The sequence below is a fragment of the Tamandua tetradactyla genome, chromosome 9, assembly GCF_023851605.1.
Source record: "Tamandua tetradactyla isolate mTamTet1 chromosome 9, mTamTet1.pri, whole genome shotgun sequence".
Lineage (NCBI taxonomy): Eukaryota > Metazoa > Chordata > Mammalia > Pilosa > Myrmecophagidae > Tamandua > Tamandua tetradactyla.
The window spans coordinates 8,544,814-8,564,567 of record NC_135335.1 but is presented as its reverse complement, the minus strand read 5'-3'; the positions used below and the strand labels follow the sequence as shown (position 1 = coordinate 8,564,567).

At 49.5% G+C, this 19,754-nt stretch overlaps 1 protein-coding gene across 1 annotated transcript; it reads left to right on the top strand.

Moving 5' to 3' along the window:
- Positions 1-53: 53 nt before the first annotated feature.
- Positions 54-18,586, top strand: SART1 (spliceosome associated factor 1, recruiter of U4/U6.U5 tri-snRNP). The gene is made up of 20 exons (XM_077115667.1): positions 54-476; positions 2,210-2,270; positions 2,646-2,701; positions 3,241-3,367; positions 3,497-3,602; positions 3,879-3,956; positions 4,071-4,170; positions 4,259-4,401; positions 4,521-4,727; positions 5,043-5,167; positions 5,267-5,400; positions 5,509-5,642; positions 16,073-16,246; positions 16,339-16,449; positions 16,759-16,846; positions 17,139-17,229; positions 17,330-17,465; positions 18,103-18,192; positions 18,279-18,400; positions 18,495-18,586. Exons 1-20 carry the CDS (start codon positions 161-163, stop codon positions 18,511-18,513), a joined length of 2,418 nt encoding a protein of 805 aa, XP_076971782.1. The 5' UTR covers positions 54-160; the 3' UTR covers positions 18,514-18,586.
- The last annotated feature ends 1,168 nt before the right edge of the window (positions 18,587-19,754 follow it).

Below are 19,754 nucleotides of genomic sequence, written 5' to 3'. Positions count from 1 at the left end.
CCTCGGCCTTCCCGTGAGCCTCTGGGTCAGCCTCCGCGCGACCGACGGAAGCAGCCGCTCTTGGTTTCCGGCAACACGGCAGCCGCCGGGCGACCCGGAAGCGTTCCCATTTTGCGTCGTCGGGGCTCGGCGGCGGCCCGCTCGGGGCAGACGTTCCACCATGGGGTCGTCCAAGAAGCACCGCGGCGAGAAGGAGGCGGCCGGGACGACAGCGGCGGCCGGCACCGGGGGCACCACCGAGCAGCCGCCGCGGCACCGGGAGCACAAAAAACACAAGCATCGGAGCGGCGGCGGCGGTAGCAGCGGCGGCGGCGAACGAAGGAAGAGGAGCCGGGAGCGCGGGGGCGAGCGCGGGAGCGGACGGCGCGGAGCTGAGGCCGAGGCCCGGGGCGGCGCGCACGGGCGGGAGCGCAGCCAGGCCGAGCCCTCCGAGCGGCGTGTGAAGCGGGAGAAGCGCGATGACGGCTACGAGGCGGGTGAGGAGTAGGACCTGCGGAGGGACGGGGCCTTCAGGGGTCCCGCCGCGTGCGGGCCTTGGGATTAGGGACAAGTGCTCGCCGAGCACCGCCCCGGGTTCTCTCCGTCAGCCCTAGTTACTAAAGGGTCCTCCTTTGAGGCTCTCTAGAGACCTCAGTTGTCTGTCACATCACAGGCCTTAAATTGATGTGTTGAGTAAGTTAAAGGATGAATGAATGAGGTCACTATAGTGTGTGCAGATTGTCCTTAGGGCAGCAGGGAGTCATGGATTTCAGTTGAGAAGTGAGATGATCAGATTCACATTTTGTAAAGTTCGCTGCTTGGAGGGGTGGATTCAGAGTAGGCAAGACTGGAGGCAGAAAAACAGGTGTGGGCTGATGTTGGACAGTGCCAAAGCAGCAGCAATGGAATAGAGCCCGGAGACAGATGGAAGAAGTGCTTAGAAGTCAGAACTTGGATGAGGGTGGTGAAGGAAAGGAATTGAGGATGGCCCGTTGGATTTTGACCTGAGCATCTAGGTTGGTGGTGGAGCTGTCTATTGAAATGGGGAAGATGAGAGGAAAAGCAGACTTGTGGGAGGAGGGGAATAATAAATTCAGTTTAGGGGCATATTGAGTTTGACATGCATGGAGAAACACAGGGTCAGGGCTGAATAGGGTCATTTGCGGGGGTATGAGTATTTGGTTGACAAATGAAGTCCACTGAGAAAGAGTGAGGTGTGAGAAAAAAGGGTCAGGACGGGAACCTGAGAAATGCCAACGTTTTAGAAGTGGGCAGAGGACAATGCTCCAAAAATGCAGGTAGAGGAGCCAAAGGAGGAAAACCAGGTGAGTCTCAAGCATGAGGTCTGCGGGAAGAATGTTTTTGTTTGTTTGTTTAAGATAGTGGTTTTAGAAGGGGAGTGACATGCCACAAGAGATTAAGCAAAACCAGAACTAAAAAATAGCTAATAGGTTTAGAAATGGGGCTGTTGACCTTGGAGAGAGCTCAAAGGGGTTGGAATCTTAGGCCCAGGTGGAGAAAGGAACCTTTGGATAAAGAGGTAGGTTGATAGGGTGGGAATGCAAGCCAGGTGGCAGCTAGCTGGGGTGTCTAACTTCTCTCTGTGATGTTCAGTGAAGTAATTTGCTGTTTGTGAAGTGGGTGGAAGAGGACTGAAATGCTTTTCTGTCTCTGTTCCCAGCATCCAGCATAACAGAACTGGCACTAAAAAGTGTTTGCTTCTTGATATATGAATCACATGTGTAGATTTGGTCAGCCCCTGACTCAGTCATGCTGCCCTTATGGTCCCTGTACTGTCAGGGAGAAACAGCCCCAGAAATAGTAACCGTGCTATGGGTTTCAGGAGAGAGCAGTTAGTTCTGATCCAGTAATTGACAGGCCTTCACAGAGAAGATGGTGTTTCATCTTTGCATTTGGGTAGGATTTTACAGTGCAAACAAGGCCAGAGCGAGGGCAGTGCAGGTTGAAGGTGCAACGTACAAAGGTAGAGAGGTGGCAGTGTGAGGGAGGGATGCAGAAGATTGGCCCTCTTGGGACAGAAAAGGGAAGTATGTAGAAGCAGGATTCTCAGAGGCTGCAGCTCAGATAGGAAGAGTTGTTAGGAGGAAGACTGTGAGGGAAGGCCACAGTTGCTGCTGTTTGCAGGTGTCTCAGCAAGGCTCAGGTGCTGGATAAGGGATGCTGGCATCTTGACCCTGGTTCAGCTCCTAAGCCACATTTCTTGTTCCAGCTGCTAGCTCCAAAACCACCAGTTCAGGAGATGCCTCATCACTCAGCATCGAGGAGACCAAGTAAGTATTGTGTTCCTTGTAGTTCTATTTTTTTTCCCCCCTGAGAGAAGTGGCTTCTGGGGTGATTGCTTGTGGAAGCTTTTACATAATAAAGCATTCTGACTGGAGTTGGAAGGGCCATCTCAGTCCTCTTAGCCAACTGTTTGGGTTATGAAGAGGAAACAGAAACCCAAGTGACATTCCACTGGTGAGGGGCACGCCATGCCCAGTACCGTGTTCTGTGTTCTGGAGGCCAAAGCCCTTCCCAGTGCCCCCATGATTGGGAGCCTTAGGAGCATTCATTCTCGTCCTGTTTTCACTCTCTTTTTTGTTCAGAAATGCATTTGATGTCCTATTTCTCTGACAGCCCCTAACACTTGTGCCTCTCTTCCTTAGTAAACTCCGGGCAAAGTTGGGGCTGAAACCCTTGGAGGTCAATGCTGTCAAGAAGGGTGAGTGTGGGGCTGAGGATGGGGTGAAGGAGGGCTGTGGGTCGGGGAAAGGGACCATCTGAAGGGGGTCTTTGAAGAGTGGGGTTAAAGTGCAGATTCAGTACAATTTAGTGGTTTCATGTGTGTATGCACTTGCCCGAAGACACCCTCCCTGCCCATCACGATGGGATTCTGGGACTCTCCTTCTGTAAATTTGAACAGCTAGTCATTGCATACTCACACTGACTGAGAAGTGATATTACATGGGCTGAGAGAGGGGCACAGTTACTGCAGATTGCTCTGGGCCGTAGATGTTGGTTTATTATTATTATTATTATTATTATTTTGAGGGGTTTTTGGAAGGTGTGGAGGGTGCCGTCCTGCTGCATGGGATGACATGAGGATGTGGGATGAAGCAGGAGTAGGGAGACAAGGATTTCTTCCCCCCTCTCCTGGCCCCTTCTGGCACCCTGAGCTGGAAGGGGGCAGGGTGAGTGGCTCCCTCCTTTCCCCACCAGCCATGGGGCAGGCGTAGCCTCACATCTAGGCCCCCCTTCCAGAGGCGGGCACCAAGGAGGAGCCTGTGGCTGCCGATGTCATCAACCCCATGGCCTTGCGACAGCGAGAGGAACTGCGAGAGAAGCTGGCGGCTGCCAAGGAAAAGCGCCTCCTGAACCAGAAGCTGGGGTGAGGGGTCCCAGCCGGGGTGGGCACAGGAAGGGCTGAAGAGGCTGTCAAGGAACTCTTGAGTTGTGGAGTTGGGGCAGGGGGAGCAGGGGCTGGGCTCCTCAGTGGGCCCCTTTCTTCCCCCTTCAGGAAGATAAAGACGCTAGGGGAGGATGACCCCTGGCTGGATGACACTGCGGCCTGGATAGAGAGGAGCCGACAGCTTCAGAAGGAGAAGGACTTGGCAGAAAAGAGGGTGAGGACTGTGAGCAGTTTGGACTAGTTGCCACGTGCCTCTGGTGATCTGGCTGGGTGATGAGGCAGGAGACTGACCCTTGGAAGGTGCAACTGGGCCCAGAATTGGGAGGGCCGGGGTCAGTGGCATCTGCTTTGGATACTCAGCAGTTTGCCTGCAAGGTCTGTACTTTTTGCACTTCCGTTTGGTATAGTCTCGGTGTATACCATGACAAGTGTTTTCTGGTGATGCTGAATGGCATGCAGGTTATAAGTTACACCTCTCCCTGTCCTACAGGCCAAGCTGCTGGAAGAGATGGACCAAGAGTTTGGTGTCAGCACTCTGGTGGAGGAAGAGTTTGGGCAGCGGCGGCAGGTGAGGCTGCAGGATCAGCGGGTTGGAGGAGGCAATGCTCTCCAGGTGCTGGGCCCCCAGTACTGGGGTGTGTCGGGGGCTCCTGACTCAGCTGGCCCCTCCTCCACCCCCTAGGATCTGTACAGTGCCCGGGACTTGCAGGGCCTCACTGTGGAACATGCCATCGATTCCTTCCGAGAAGGGGAGACCATGATCCTTACCCTGAAGGACAAAGGTGCGTGAGTCAGGTGCCCTGGTGGGAGCCTGGACCCTGCTGCACTGAGGACGGGCACACGTAGCCACTGCCTTTACCCTGTCCCCAGGTGTGCTGCAGGAGGAGGAGGATGTGCTGGTGAACGTGAACCTGGTGGATAAGGAGCGGGCAGAGAAGAACGTGGAGCTGCGAAAGAAGAAGCCTGACTACTTGCCCTATGCGGAGGACGAGAGTGTGGATGACTTGGCCCAGGCAGGCCTAGGCAGAGCGGGTGGCCACAGGCTGACGGGGGAGGGGGCTGTGAGGAGAACGTGGCTCAGTGCCTGTTTGGGAGCCAGGCTGGGTCCCAACCCATACCTCTTGCCTTACAGCAAAAGCCCCGTTCTATCCTGTCAAAGTATGATGAGGAGCTTGAGGGGGAGCGGCCACACTCCTTCCGCTTGGAGCAGGGTGGCATGGCCGACGGCCTACGGGAACGGGAGCTGGAAGAGATCCGGGCCAAGCTGCGACTGCAGGCTCAGTCCCTGAGTACGGCTGGGCCCCGGCTTGCCTCTGAGTACCTCACACCCGAGGAGATGGTGAGCACCCTGCAGCCTCCGGAGATGGCTTGGTTAAGAGCAGGGACTATGGAGCCAGACTGCCAAGATTTACAAGCCCCTTCTCCCACTTAGGAGCTGGGTGACCTTGGGCAAGTCACTTAAACTTTCTGTGCCTCAGTTTTCTCATCTCTACAAATGGGAATGATGATAACAACCCCCACCCCCTTGTGTGCTATCAGAATAATGCTGGCAGGGAATAATGCTGAAGAGGGGTTCATTTTGAGTTTGTGGCTGGCCTGCCATCCCCCTTCCCCCTCCTCACACCTCGCCTCTCCTCTCCTCCCGTCCCCTAAGGTGACCTTTAAAAAGGCCAAGCGGAGGGTGAAGAAAATCCGCAAGAAGGAGAAGGAGGTGGTGGTGCGGGCCGATGACTTGCTGCCTCTTGGGGACCAGACTCAAGATGGGGACTTTGGCTCCAGGCAGGCTTGGGCACGGGGGTGGGGGTGAGGCTGGGCTGGGCTGGGCTGGGCTGGCCTAGCCTAGGGGCCTGTGCTCACTGGGGAGACCACTTTCCCCAGGCTGCGGGGCCGGGGTCGGCGCCGAGTGCCCGAGGCTGACGAGGAGGCCCAGGAGGAGGAGGAAAAGGAGCCAGTGGCTCAGCCCCCCCAGTCAGATGACACCCGTGTGGAGAACATGGACATCAGTGACGACGGTGAGGGGCACCCAGGTGGCGGGGGTATGGGAGGGGGACACAGGGCAGGAACCAGAGCCCCGGGTCCAAGGAGGCGATCTGAGCAGGCATCTCCTGTGTTTCCCCCAGAGGAGGGCAGCGCTCTGCGCTCCGGGTCCCCAGAGGCACTAGAGGAGGATGAGGCCGAGCTGGAACTACAGAAGCAGCTGGAGAAGGGGCGCCGGCTGCGGCAGCTCCAGCAGCTGCGAGACAGTGGCGAGAAGGTAAGGGGTTCTGAAGGCTTGGGGGTGAGTGGCTGCTGGCCTCAGCAGGACTTTTGGTAGCATGTGTGTCTGTGGTGACCTGTCCCTTTGAGCACATGCACATGCGTCATTCTAACCAGTACCCATGGTCCAATCTGAATTCTCCTTTTTAATAATGTGTTGTAGCGGATTTCCAGATTTCTGCCTGTTTTCACTGTTGAGATGTTTTAGTGGTTGGATCTTTCTCTTTTTTACTTCTGCATATATTCCTTGAATGCCTTCTGAGAGCAAGGCATTGTTCTCAGGGCTGGGGAGTCGCTGGTGAACTGGAAGGACAGGGACCCTGTATTCTCGAAACCTGCCTTCTAGTAGGGGGGAAACAGTACAGTGAACTTGTGAACACGTGAGCAGAAACGCAGTAAATTCCAGTAGTGAGCTTGGCAGACAGTAATGATACAGGATGACTTAGAGAAACTAGAGTGTTAGTACCTTAGATTGGGTATTCAGGCAAGACCTTTCAAGGGATGAAATTTGATTTGAAACTTGAAAATCTTTATCAAGACTTGGGGTGTCAGTAGGGTGGAAAGATTGGGCATTTGGTTGGGACAGTGGATGTCCTTAGGAGGAGTGCCCTTAGGCCGCTCGAGGACCGGGAAGGCTGGGGCAGAGTGAGGAATGGTGGGTCAGCTGGAGTGGAGAGATCAGTGGGCCAGCTTGTGAGGACTGAAGCCATGGACATTGATGATCCTGCTAGGGCATGGATGTGTGCTGGGCGCTACTAAAGTGCTTTATGTGTATTGATTCATTCAATCCTCAAAACAGCACCCTCTGAGAAAGGTTCTGTTATCTCCATTTTACAGATGAGGAAACTGAGGCATGTGCGTTAGACAAATTACCCAAGGTTATATGGCTGGTACGTGGCACAGTTGGGATTCAAACAGCTGGACTCCAGAGTTCATGCTCGCCCCTTCACCTCCCACCCAGGGAGAGAGTGTGGCTCAAGGAGCAGTAAGCCTGGGGTAGAGTAGAGCCAGGGATCTACTCTTAGGAGTGAGGTTTCACTAAGAATATTTTTAGTCCTTGAGTAGCCAAGTGTATAAGGACAGAACTTTCGTATTATACTGTGAGGCAAAGTCAGATTTGGCACAGTGGAGGCAGTTTCTGTGAATAGGAGGAGACTGGGAAGAGATGGGGGTTGAGAAAGTTGGGGCAGAACCTAGGGACAATTCTCTAGAGCAGCATTAAGTGAAGTTTCTGTTAAAGGGCCAGATAGTAAATTTTGACCTTAAAGGCCTATGGTCTGTTGGAGCTGTTGAGGTGCTCAGCCATTGAGGTGAAAGCAGCCACATCCAACCTACAGACAAAATACAAATGAATGGGTGTGACCGTGTTCCAATAAAACTTCATTTCTAGACAGCCAGTGGGCCATCGTGTGCCCACTCACCCCTGTTCTGAGGAGGAGCAGAGAAATGGGGCAGTAGCTGGAGGGAGTGAGAATCAAAGGAGTTTTTTTTATACTTGAGGATTAATAACATTAATATTTAAAAGTTACATCTAAGAATTGTAGAGTTTTATGCCAGTGAAGAATATTTGGCTCAGTGGTTCTCAGCCTGGCTGCACATTCGAATTACCTGGGAAGTTTTAAAAGCATACCTGAGCCATACTCCCAACCGTTTACATGCAGAAGAGTTGAAAGAGTGCTACAGTGAACAACTTTAGATTCTTCTTAGATTCAGTCATTGTGAGTATTTTGTCACAGTGTTTTCATTTCACCTTCTTTTTTTCTCCTGAATCACTTTGAAATCAGTTGGAGACATTGTGATACTTCATCCCTAAAGACTTCAGCAGGCATCTCCTGAAAACAAGGACACTGTCCTTTATAACCACGTGGCCTAAGAAAGCTCCATAAATGCTATAAAGTAGCCAATCCATATAACACAATTTGCCAGTTATCCTCCAAAATGTCTTTTTTTTTTTTTGTAATGCTCTGTGGCAGGGTCACATTTCATCATTTTTCCATGTGAGTATTCCATTATTGTAGCACCATTTGTTGAATTTTTTACTGTTTTTTGTTTGTATTTTTTGCTTGCTTTTTTGGGAAAGTGCATGGGTCGGAAATCGAACCCGGGTCTCCCACATGCAGGTGAGAATTCTACCACTGAACTACCTTCGCACCTCCCCAAACGTCTTTTTAAATTTTATTTTTGTTTTAGCCAGTATCTCATCAAGTTTCACACCCCCAAAGGGGTATTTTTGAAATTTTTTCTAAGTGATGAAATTCTAGAGTATGTTTGATGTCAGTCCAGGAGGGAAGGATATAGTAATGATGAAAGAGGAGAAAACAGGAGCCAAATCCTCAAGAAGGAAAGCAAAGATGGGTTCCAGAGTACCAGTGGAGGTCGGCCTAGAAGACACGTGGAGAGAAGCCAGGCTACGTCATCATTTATTTCAGGAGCGAACATGGGGGCAAGATAGGGCCCGTGTGTGTGTGTGTGTGTGTGTGTGTGTGTGTGTGTGTGTGTATGTGTGTGTGTGTGAAATACGGTAACTTTGGTTGGGGGAAATTAAGGGAGCTCCTACATGATGGTTTTCAAGCTTTTCAGTGAAGGGGTGGGGAATGGAGGGTGAGGTGAATATGGGAAGTTGAAGAAGAGAGCAGGTAAGACATCGTTTTGGAGAGTGGATGTCAGACACTGAGGAAGAAGAGCAGATCCGTGGGGCGCTAGAGACTTCCCAGTTGAAATCAGTGGTGATTCTGCATCAGAGCTGAATGCCTGTGAATTTGAAGTGGGTCTGGTCAAGGCGTTTATGGATTTCTCTAGCCACGTATAGCTGTTCGGATGTAGTCAGCTGAGAGCAGGTGGGTGTTTGGATTAATAGGAAGAGGGGTGAGCCAGACAGGTAAGGTGATTGCAAAGGAGAGATTACGCACCACAGAATCCAAGCCGAATAGTAAGGGGAATGCTGGATATGAAGAATTGGAGTGGAGATCTTGGTGAGGTTGAAGAATTGTTGGATTTAGGTTAATAAACTCAGTGAGCTGTGAAGCTAGGACATAGTGACCTGAGAGAGTTCTTGGGCCTGAGATTTCGAGTGGGGTATGGAAGATGACACTGGAGGGGAGGGTTGAGAAAACTATCCTTGGCAGTAAGGATGTTGGAATCTCTGAGGCAGTTACTGCATGGATCTTTTTTTTTTTTAGTTAATTTTTCTTGTTGCTGCAGAAGTTGTAGGTTTACAGAAATATCATGCATAAAATATAAAAATACAGAGTTCCCATATGCCACCTTATTATTAACACCTTGCATTAGCGAGGTACATTTGTTAATAATTCACAAAAGAGCATTTTTATGTTGTACTTTTAACTATAGTCCATCATTTACAATAGGGTTCACTGTTTCTTTGAACTTTTATTCTAAGATCTGTACAACCTAAAATTTCCCCTTTTAACCACATTCCCATATATAACTCAGTATGTTAATTACACTCACGATGTTGTGCTCCCATCACCACCATCCATTTCCAAAACTTAGCAATCAACACCAATAGAAATTCTCTACAATTTAAGCATTAACTCCTCATTGCCTACACCCAGCCCAGCCCCCAGTAACTTATAGTCTAGATTCTGACTCTATTAGTTTGCTTATTCTAATTATCTCGTGTTGGTGAGATCATACAGTATTTGTTCTTTTGTGTCTGGCTTATTTCTCTCAACATGATGTCTTCAGGATTCATCCATGTTATCACATGAATCAGAACTTGATTCGTTTTCACTGATGAATAATAATCCGTTGTATGTATATTCCGTATTTTGTTTTTCTGTTCTTCACTTGATGGATATGTGAGTAGCTTCTGTCTTTTGGCAATTGTGAATGATGTGGCTTTGAACATCGGTGTGAAAATATCTGTTCGAGGGCAGGCCACAGTGGCTCAGCAGGCAGGGTTCTCACCTGTCATGCCGGAAACCTGGATTTGATTCCTGGTGCCCGCCCATGCAAAAAATAAATAAAAATTAAAATATTTATCTCTTTGGGTCCCTGCCTTAAATTCTTTTGAATATAGACCTAATAGAGGGGTTGCTGTTTCATAGGTAATTCTATCTTTAACTTTCTGAGAAACTGCTAAACTGTTTTCCATAGCAGTTACCCCGTTTGCATTCCCCCCATCAATGAATGAGTATTCCTGTTTGTCCGTATCCTCTCCCTCACTTGTAATTTTCTGTTTTTTTTATAGTTGCTATTCTAGGTGGTATGAAATGATATCTCATTGTGTTTTTTTTTTTTTGCATGGGCAGGCACTGGGAATCGAACCTGGGTCTCCGGCATGGCAGGTGAGAACTCTGCCACTGAGCCACCATTGCACTGCCTTTAGTATTTATCAGATCTGTTTTACATTTTTTTTTTGCATGGGCAGGCACCAGAAATTGAACCTGGGTCTCCAGCATGGCAGGCAAAAATTCTGCCTGCTTTAGCACCATCGTACCACCCTCTTATTGTGGTTTTGATTTCCATTTCCCTAATGACTAATGATGTTGAGCATCTTTTCATGTGCTTATTGGCTGTTTGAATATCTTATTTGGAGAAAGATCTGAATTCTTGACCCACTTTTTAATTGGGTTATCTCTCTTTGTTCTTGAGTTGTAGAAGTTCTTTATATTTTCTGGTTATTAAATCCTTATTGGATATGTGGTTTTCAAATATTTTCTCCCACTGAGAAGGTTGTCATTTCACCTTCATGATAAAGTCCTGTGACTTCAAAAAACACAAAAGTATTTAATTTTGATGAGGTCCAATTTATCTGATTTCTTTTTTTGTTTCTTGTGCCTTGCATATAAAGTGTAAGAAAGCATTGCCTAACACAGGATCCTGCAGATGCTTCCCTATGTTTGCTGCTGGGAGTTTTATAGTCCTAGTTTTTACATTTAGGTCTTTAATCCATTTTGAGTTAATTTTTGTATGTGGTGTAAGATAGCGACCGTCCTTCATTCTTTTCCATATGGATATCCAGCTCTCCTAGCACCATTTGTTGAAGAGACTGTTCTTTCGCAATTGAGTAGATTTGGCAGCCTTGTCAAAAATTAGCTTGCCTTCTTGGACCATGCACCCCCCCCCACACACACACACCCCCAAAAGAAAATCAACTTGCCATAGATGTGAGGGTCTATTTCTGAGCTCTCACTTCAATTCCATGAGTCTATATATCTATCCTTGTGCCGGTGCCTTGCTGTTTTGACCACTGTAGCTTTGTAATAAGTTTAAAGTCAGGAATTGTGTGTCCTCCAACTTCATCTTTTTCAAGATGGCTTGGCCATTTGGGGCCCCTTAACCTTCCAAATAAATTTAATGATTGGCTTTTCCATTTTTGCATAATAGGCTGTTGAGATTTTTATTGGGATTGTGTTGAATGTGTAAATCATTTTGGGTAGAATTTGCATGTTAACGATATTTAGTCTTCCAGTCTGTGAGCATGGAATGTCTGGCCATTTATTTAGATCTTCTTTGATTTCACCTAGCAAAGTTTTGTAGTTTGCCATGTGTAAGTCCTTTACATCTTTGGTTAAGTTTATGCCTTGATATTTGAGTCTTTTAACTGCCATCATAAATGGAATTTTTTTCTTACTAGCCTCCCCAGAATGGTCATTACTAGTGTATATTAACACCACAGATTTTTGCCTGTTGGTCTTTTACCTTACCACTTTGCTGAACTCATTTTTTAGCTCCAGTAGCTTTCCTGCAGATTTTTGGGGACTTTATATATAGGATCATACCATCTGCAGATAGTGAAAATTTTATTTTTTCCTTTCCAATTTGGATGCCTTTTATTTCTTTTTCTTGCCTAATTGCTCTGGCCAGACTTGCCAGTTCCAGTACAGTACAGTGTTGAACAGCAGTGGTGACAGTCTTGTTCCTGATCTCTGAGGGGAAGTTTTCAGTCTTTCACCTTAGAGTATGATGCTAGCTGTGGGTTTTTCCTTATACTCCTAGTTTCCTAAGTATTTTTATCAAGAAGGGATGCTGGATTTTGTCAAGTGCCTTTCTGTTAATTGAGATAATCATGTGTTGTTTTTTTTTTTTCCTTTTGCTCCATTAATATGGTGCATTACATCAATTCATTTTTTTATGTTGAACCACTCTTGCACACCTGGGGTAAATTCCACTTGATCACAGTGTACAATTCTTTCAGTGTGCTGTTGAATTCAATTTGTTGAGGATATTTTACATCTTTATTCACAAGAGAAATGGTCTTTAATTTTATTTTCTTATGGTACCTGTATCTGGTTTTGGTATTAGGATGATGTTGGACTCGTGGAATGATTTACTTAGCTTTCCCTCCTCTTCAATTCTTCCGAAGAGTTTGAGCAGTATTGGAGTTAATTCTTAGAATGTTTTGTAGAATTCACCAGTGAAGCCGTCTGGTCCTGGGCTTTTCTTTGTTGGGAGGTTTTTGATGACCAATTCAGTCTGTTTACTTGTAATTGTTATGTTGAGATCTGTTTCTTCTAGAGTCAGTGTAAGTTATTCTTGTGTTTCTAGGAATTTGTCCATTTCATCTAGGTTGTCTAATTTGTGGGCGTCCAGTTCATAGTATTCTCTTATGACTGTTTATTTCTATGAGGTCAGTAGTAATGTCCCCCCTCTCATTTCTGACTTCATTTGCATCTTCTCTTTCTTTTTCTTTATCAGTCTAGCTAAAGGTTTGTCAATTTTAATGATCTTTTCAAATAACCAACTTTTGGTCTTGCTAGTGACCTCTATTTTTTTTTCAAATTCTCTATTTCATTTATTTCTGTTCTGATCTTTATTTTTTCCCTTCTGTTTGCTTTAGGATTAGTTTGCTGTTCTTTTTCTAGTTCTCTAAGTTCACACCCAAGAGTATGCAGCTTGGTCTTTGATTTTAACTGTCTTTTCTTTTTTAATACAAGCATTTAAGTGTATAAAGTAATGCGTTATGTGTATAAAGTTAGCATTACTTTTGCTGCATCCCATAAATTTTGATATGTTGTGTTCTTATTTTCATTCATCTCAAGATATTTACTGGTTTCTTTGACCTATTTATCATTTTGAGTATGTATTTAACTTCTGTATAGTTGTAGATTTTCCAGTTCTCTGCCTGTTGTGGATTTCCAGCTTCATTCTATTGTGATCAGAGAAGATTCCTTGTATAACTTCAGTCTTTTAAAATGTATTGAGTGTATGTGTTGGGAATGTTTGTGTTTCTTGTAATTTTTTTTTAATTAAAAAAAAATGTATTGAGACTTGTTTTGTGATCCAAGAAGTGGCATCCTGCAGAATAACCGACATTCACTTGAGAAGAATGTGTATTCTGTTTGGGATGTGTTCTAGTTTGCTAGCTGCTGGAGTGCAATATGCCAGAAACTGAATGGCTTTATAAAAAGGGGAATTTAATAAGTTGCTAGTTTACAGTTCTAAGGCCAAGAAAATGTCCCAATTAAAACAAGTCTATAGAAATGTCCAGTCTAAGGCATCCAGGAAAAGATACCTTGGTTCAAGAAGGCCAGTGAAATCCAGGATTTCTCTCTCAGGTGGAAGGGCACATGATGAACACAGTCAGAGTTTCTCTCTCTCATCTGGAGGGGCACACAGTGAACATGGTGTTGTCTCCTAGCTTCTTCTCCTGGCTTCCTGTTTCAGGAAGCTCCCCAGGAGGCATTTCCCTTCTTCATCTCCAAAGGTCGCTGGCTGGCAGACTCCACTTCTCATGGCTGTGTTATTCTGCTCTGCTCTCTCTGAATCTCCTTCATTCTTCAGAATGTTTCCTTTTTTATAGGAGTCCAGAAGACCCACCCGAATGGGTGGGGACATGTTGTCATCTAATCCAGTTTAACAGCCACTCTTGATTAAATCACATCTCCAGGGAGATGATCTGATTACAATTTCAAACGTACTGTATTGAATAGGGATTATTCTGCCTTTACAAAATGGGATTTTGATTAAAACATGGCATTTCTAGGGGACATACATCCTTTCAGACCAGCACAGAATGTAATGTTCTGTATGTGTCTGTCAGGTCTGGTTCTTTTGTCATGCTATTCAAGTTCTCTTTTCTTAGTGCTCTTCTGTCTAGATGTTGTTCCAAATTCTGTATCTTCCCTGAAGTTTTAATTTGTTCCCTTGACTGAGCCATTTTGTGGTATGGCTTGTAATTTTTTGCTGATGCTTGGGCATCTGATTTTGTTATCTCTAAATTAAAGGTCAATCTCTCCCTCTCGCCTAGGGTTTCATAGTTGATTGACTCTGTGTTAAAGCTTTTTGGCGTTTGGTCCAACTTATTCTGGGCATTTAGAGTAGCCTATGTTTAACTGTTCAGATCTTCTTAGCTCTTCTGCCCCTGATTCTTGCTCTGAATATGTGGCACAGTTTTCAAGATTGCCCTGTAATGTGCAATTATTTCAAGTCCAGGAGAGAACTTTGTTCTTCTGTTCCTTCTCTAGGAATCTTTATTTGTTCCATTTGTTGTTGTGCAGAGTTCTCTCCCCACCACCTATGATTTTGTTTAAATTCTCATCCTCGTTCAGTGCCCTTTGGCAGTTCTGGGACCTGTCCTGTCTTACTGCAGTTCAGTAAGCACCCACCCCCCCTTTGTTTTCCCATAAGGTTTTTCTGGTTTCTTCCCCGTTAGGGTATTCTGCCCTGGGGAGCCAGATAGGGTCATCCAGAAAGGTCTGTTTTGCATTTAAGTGATCCAGCAAACAGAGACTGGATTGAGTGTGTGTGCACCTCTTGCCAGCAGTCCTGCTGCAGTCTCTTTTCTCTCTGGGGATACTTCTGTGTGTGGCACTTCTCAGCTGCTTGTGTCCCACCCTGGGTCTCCTTGGACTTGGGCCTCTTTGCCTAGATATGCATGGGGTTCTGACTCATGGCTGCAAGTGTCTCTCTGATCTCCGTCCGTGGTGGGAAGGACATTGCATCGTCTAGTATAGTTGAAGGACCCTGTGCTCCACAGCCCAGCATGGCCCACTCTGCATGTGTGCCCCCAAGGAACTTGTGCATGGGGAGGCAAGCCTCAGGGTGCCTCTGGCTGCATTATTAGTGACAGCAAAACAAGTCCATCCTCAGTGGACTGGATCACAAGATTGAGGTCTGTTCACATCACGGAATATGATTCTGTAGCAAAAAGCTAATGAACCACAGTCTCTTCAATACTCATCTCAAAAATATTTAGCAAAAACAAATCATAGAATTATACAGTATGACTCAGATTATGTCATCTTTTAAAAATGCACAGTGAAATAATGCATTGTTCATGGGCAGAGCCTTATGTGGGAAAACAATAGAGAGAACCTGGGAACCATGGACACCCCCATGCAAGGGTTGTTAGAGGTGCTGCTTCTCATCCTGGTGATGGGCACGTGGGGCTCTGTGGTTATTGTTATTTTTAAAGACACATGCATGTGTTGGCCGTTTAGCGCTTTTGTGTTGGTGGTGCAGCCCATTTAAAAATAAATGTAACTCAACCTGCGCTTGCATGAAAGGCAGGAAATAAACTTTTAAGCTAGTGTGTTAGTCTCCCTATCCCATGGGAAACTCTTTAATACCTTTTTGGGCAACATGGGATGTAAAAATCAACCAAAAATGAAAATGGGAAAATATAAAGTAAATGTAACTAAAATTTTAAAATGGAAGGAAAGGGGGTGGAGACGTGGGCTCGCCTAAGAGTTTGCTGTGGAAAAGGCAGAGCAGTGGGGCTCTGGGGTTATGGGAGGGTGTTCTTTTAAAGAAATAGTATCCGTGGGCTGATGTGAATGGTGCTAGAGAGAGGGTAGGCCGCAGGAGCAGAACCCTTGAGATTTTGAATGGGCCATGGGAGCTGTGCCAGGTAGGAGGGTGGCAGACGGCATGGGTGCATCTGTGGGTGACTTGCTGGATTTAATATGTAGGTTCTTTTCTTAAGGCTCCTACTTTCCCAGTGGAGCAGGGAGCTTTGAGAAGACAGCTTGCGGGCAGTCAGAGAATGGCATCTGACTGCCCTGTGGCCTCAGGGAGAGGGTTCTGAAAGAAGTGAAGTTTAAGCCAAGCCCTGAAGCTGTAGTTTGTTGGGAGAAGAGCAGGTGGCAGAAGAGTGGCAAGAGGCCTTGTCATATTGAGGATTCTGGAAGGTGTATGAGGCGGAGAGTGGTGGGCAAGGGGGTTTGGAGAGAGAGGGTCAGAGTGGGCCTGGTCGTGGAGGGCCGGGTGGGATTTGGGTATTGACTCCAGGCTCAGCAGGGAGCCGTGGACGGGTTTGGGGTAGAGGAGGGACCTGGTGAGGTCAGGGCGGGTGGGGAGACGGACCGAGGGGTCTGAGCAAGTGGAGACCGGTCGCGGGCTGTGGTGGGCCGTGGGGTGGGTTGTCTCGCTCCCTTACTAGCGGGCAGGGTCTCTGGGTTCCTGGGTCTCGATGGCCTTGCCCCAGACACGCCTGGGTTTGCCCACAGCTGCTCCCTCCCCCAGGTGGTGGAGATCGTGAAGAAGCTAGAGGCGCGCCCACGGGGCTGGGAGGAGGACGAGGACCCCGAGCGGAAGGGTGCCATCGTGTTCAATGCCACGTCCGAGTTCTGCCGGACCCTGGGCGAGATCCCCACCTACGGGCTGGCCGGCAACCGGGAGGAGCAGGAGGAGCTCATGGTGGGTCCTGGGCAGCCCCTTCCTGCCGTGGTGCTCGGAGCGGCCGGCTGGGGGCTGGGGCTGCCTGGGCCGACCTGGTCTTCTGTCCCCAGGACTTTGAGCGGGACGAGGAGCGCTCAGCCAACGGAGGCTCCGAATCCGACGGGGAGGAGAACATCGGCTGGAGCACAGTGAACCTGGATGAGGAGAAGCAGCAGCAGGATGTGAGGAGGGGACGCTGGCGGGGGAGGACGGCAGAGTGGGGGTCTTGGGGGCCTGGGCTGCAGCCCCAGCTGTTCCCCTTCTTGGCTGTGGGGCCTTGGGAAAGTTACTCAGTGTTTCTCTGAGCCTCAGTTTCCTCTTCTGTAAAATGGTTCTTAAACCTTGTAGGGTTCTCATAAGGGTTGAGTGAAACGTGTCACAGGCCTGGGAAGGGCCTCGTTGTACCTGGTGGGGGGCGGGGGAGCAGATTGGGGGACAGAGGAGAACCGCATGGCCCGCTCACCAGCCCCCTCGCCGTGTGCCGTCCCCAGTTCTCTGCCTCCTCCACCACCATCCTGGACGAGGAGCCCATCGTGAACAGAGGGCTGGCAGCTGCCCTGCTCCTGTGTCAGAACAAGGGTAAAGGGCTTGGTGGCCTGGGGGCGCTGGTCATTCTTAAAGGCTGGGGTCTCCAGGGCCCCATGGGGGTGGTTGGGGGGGGCTGGAACAGCCCAGGTACTGAGACCCGGGTTCAGGCGCCCAGCTCGGCACGTGGACCGATTTCTCTACTTGTCTGTAAAATGGGCTTCATATCCTACCCTCTGACCGCCTGGTGTGAGGGTCCCACGGTACCTGCTGGCCCTCGGGCCGTGGCGCTGGCCGCCTGAGCGGGGCAGGGTGGGCGCCCAGGCCTCACCGCCCCCGTCCCCAGGGCTGCTGGAGACCACAGTGCAGAAGGTGGCCCGGGTGAAGGCGCCCAACAAGTCCCTGCCGTCCGCCGTGTACTGCATCGAGGACAAGATGTACGTGGGGCGCGCGGATGGGGCACGCCTGCCCGGGGACTGCTGGGAGCTCGGGCAGGCCAGGCAGCGCTCGTGCTGAGGCCCCTTTGTCTTGGGCCAGGGCCATCGATGACAAGTACAGCCGGCGGGAGGAATACCGTGGCTTCACCCAGGACTTCAAGGAAAAGGACGGCTACAAGCCTGATGTCAAGATCGAGTACGTGGACGAGACGGGCCGCAAGCTCACGCCCAAGGAGGTGAGCAGGGTCAGGAGAGGCTGCACAACACCCTCCAGCAGAGCTGCTGGGAGCAGCATGTGCAGTGGGGTCTTGGCCCTTCCAGCCACTGACTGGGGGGGTCTGGGGAGGTGTTGGGACCCATACCTCAGTTTCCCTCTCTGTTAGGCTCAGGATCCTGTGCAAGGGCACTTTGGACCCTTAGCCTTTGGCCTGTAAGCATGAAGCCCCTTTGGTGTTTCCCCTGCTCAGGGCCACCATTACGGTGGGCAGAGTCCAGGCCTTTCCACTGATCCCCACGTGCTCACAGATGCTCTGGCTCAAGGCTGGTGGCCCTTGCAGGCTCACCCCAACTCTCCTTCCTGCGTCCTCCTTGCCCTGCACTGCTGTGCCTGGCAATGCTCTCTCCACTGCTCTGGCCTCCCCCCTCCACCTCCCCTAGCCCCAGCCAAGTGCCCCACCCAGGTCCCTCTCAGCAGGTCTCGTTCCAGGGCCCACGCGCCCTCCATTACAGCACATCCCACTTCTCTCTCCTACTCTGCTGGAAGCCCCCAAGGCGGCCAGGGTCTGTGCCCTGTGCCTGTCCCCATCGCCTCCCGGCTTGTGAAGCTCCTGCGGGTGCAGGCAGCTCTGATGCGGGTCGCACCCTGTGTCCCAGGCTTTCCGGCAGCTGTCCCACCGCTTCCATGGGAAGGGCTCAGGCAAGATGAAGACTGAGCGGCGGATGAAGAAGCTGGATGAGGAGGCGGTGGGTGGCCTGCTGGGGCGTGGGGTGCTGGGGGAGGTGGGCTCTGGGGTCGGCTCCTGCTGGTGCTGACTGCCCTGGCCCTGCAGCTGCTGAAGAAGATGAGCTCCAGCGACACGCCCCTGGGCACCGTGGCTTTGCTCCAGGAGAAGCAGAAGGCTCAGAAGACCCCCTACATCGTGCTCAGCGGCAGCGGCAAGAGCATGAACGCGTGAGTGGGAGGCGGCCTGGGTGGGCAGGGCGAGCTCGTGGGGGTGGGAGGCCCGCCGCCCTCCCCTACTCACGGCCCTCTCCTCTCTCCGCAGGAACACCATCACCAAGTGAAGCAGACCCTTCTCCCGACCCCGGCCCCCCACCCCAACCTTAATATTAAATAAAGTTCCTGCCTTATTTTTTCCTCCCTGGTCATGGTGCACATTCCAGGCTGAGCTGGGAGGAGGGGGTGGGCCGTGAGCAGGAGCCCCTACTGGGTTACCTACCACTGAGCCGGGCTCACAGACTTGACAGCCCCCATTGAGCCCCTCTGAGATCATTTGTACAATTAAAATACCCCTAAGACATTAACTCGGGTGTTATCTGAGATTCTACAAAAGTTCTATGTGCTATGATTACTTTCCAGAAGCCTGCAACCTCCAGATGGGGCACTAGGCCAGGTAAGTCCTGAAATGCAGAGGGCCCAGCCTCTCCAGAACATCAGTTAGTTCCGTCCTCCCATCCCATATTATCAACAGCCCCTTCCAACATGAGAAAATTAGAAAGGACATAGCCCAAATACCCCTAAAGATTAGGAGAAAGATCAAAGGAGAAGGTGGAGTTATAGCAGAGAAGAAAGTGTTTGGCGAATGAGTGTGACTGCTGAATCACTATATTGGTATTTCTTAGTCTCCAGTGTCTTGGTGCAGCTTGAAGGAAAAACCTAAAATTGTGAAACTATAACCCATACCAAACTCTGAAATCTGTTCTGTAACTAATTGTTGCAGTGTGCTTTGAAATTTATTGCTTTTTTGTATATATGTTACTTTTCACACAAAAAAAGAATGATTGAAAAAACCACCCAAGTGTGTGTGAAGGTTAGATGAGCTCAGCTGTTCCCGCATTCACCTGGAACTCAGGTGACTTAAGACTGGACAGACGGAACACACGTGACTCGGGGTGCGGCAGCTGCTAGTTGGAACATGGCAGTCGGTGGACACAAAGAACCCAGGGACAGGAAAGAAAAGACTTGGCCTGGGGTGTTCTAAGACATTTCTCCACCCCACCCTGGGCCCCAGCTGGTTTAGTTTCTCATACCCCTCCCCCAAGCATGCCCATTCCCCACAGTGCCTGCTTTCTGCTAAGAAGAGCCCAGTGGTGGTAGGGGCGTGGTCAGCAAGGTCCAGGCGTCTTCTGGCCTCCAGGCCTGCTGGGAGGAGGAGGGGGACAGGGACAGGGCAGCCTCTGGCCTCTGGGGGACCAGGGGCCGGTCTGTGTGCAGCAGAGCCCCCAGGGCTGTGCCGTTTCCTGGGCTGGGGCCTCCTTAGAGCGGCCTGCGTGGGCAGCACTTGGCCCAGCGCCTTCTGGGAGGC

Coding starts and splice junctions, on each gene's coding strand:
- SART1 (XM_077115667.1), top strand. CDS start 161: ATGGGGTCGTCCAAGAAGCACCGCGGCGAGAAGGAGGCGGCCGGGACG. Junction 2,271..2,645: donor CTCAGCATCGAGGAGACCAA/GTAAGTATTGTG, acceptor TCTCTTCCTTAG/TAAACTCCGGGCAAAGTTGG. Junction 4,728..5,042: donor ACCTCACACCCGAGGAGATG/GTGAGCACCCTG, acceptor CCGTCCCCTAAG/GTGACCTTTAAAAAGGCCAA.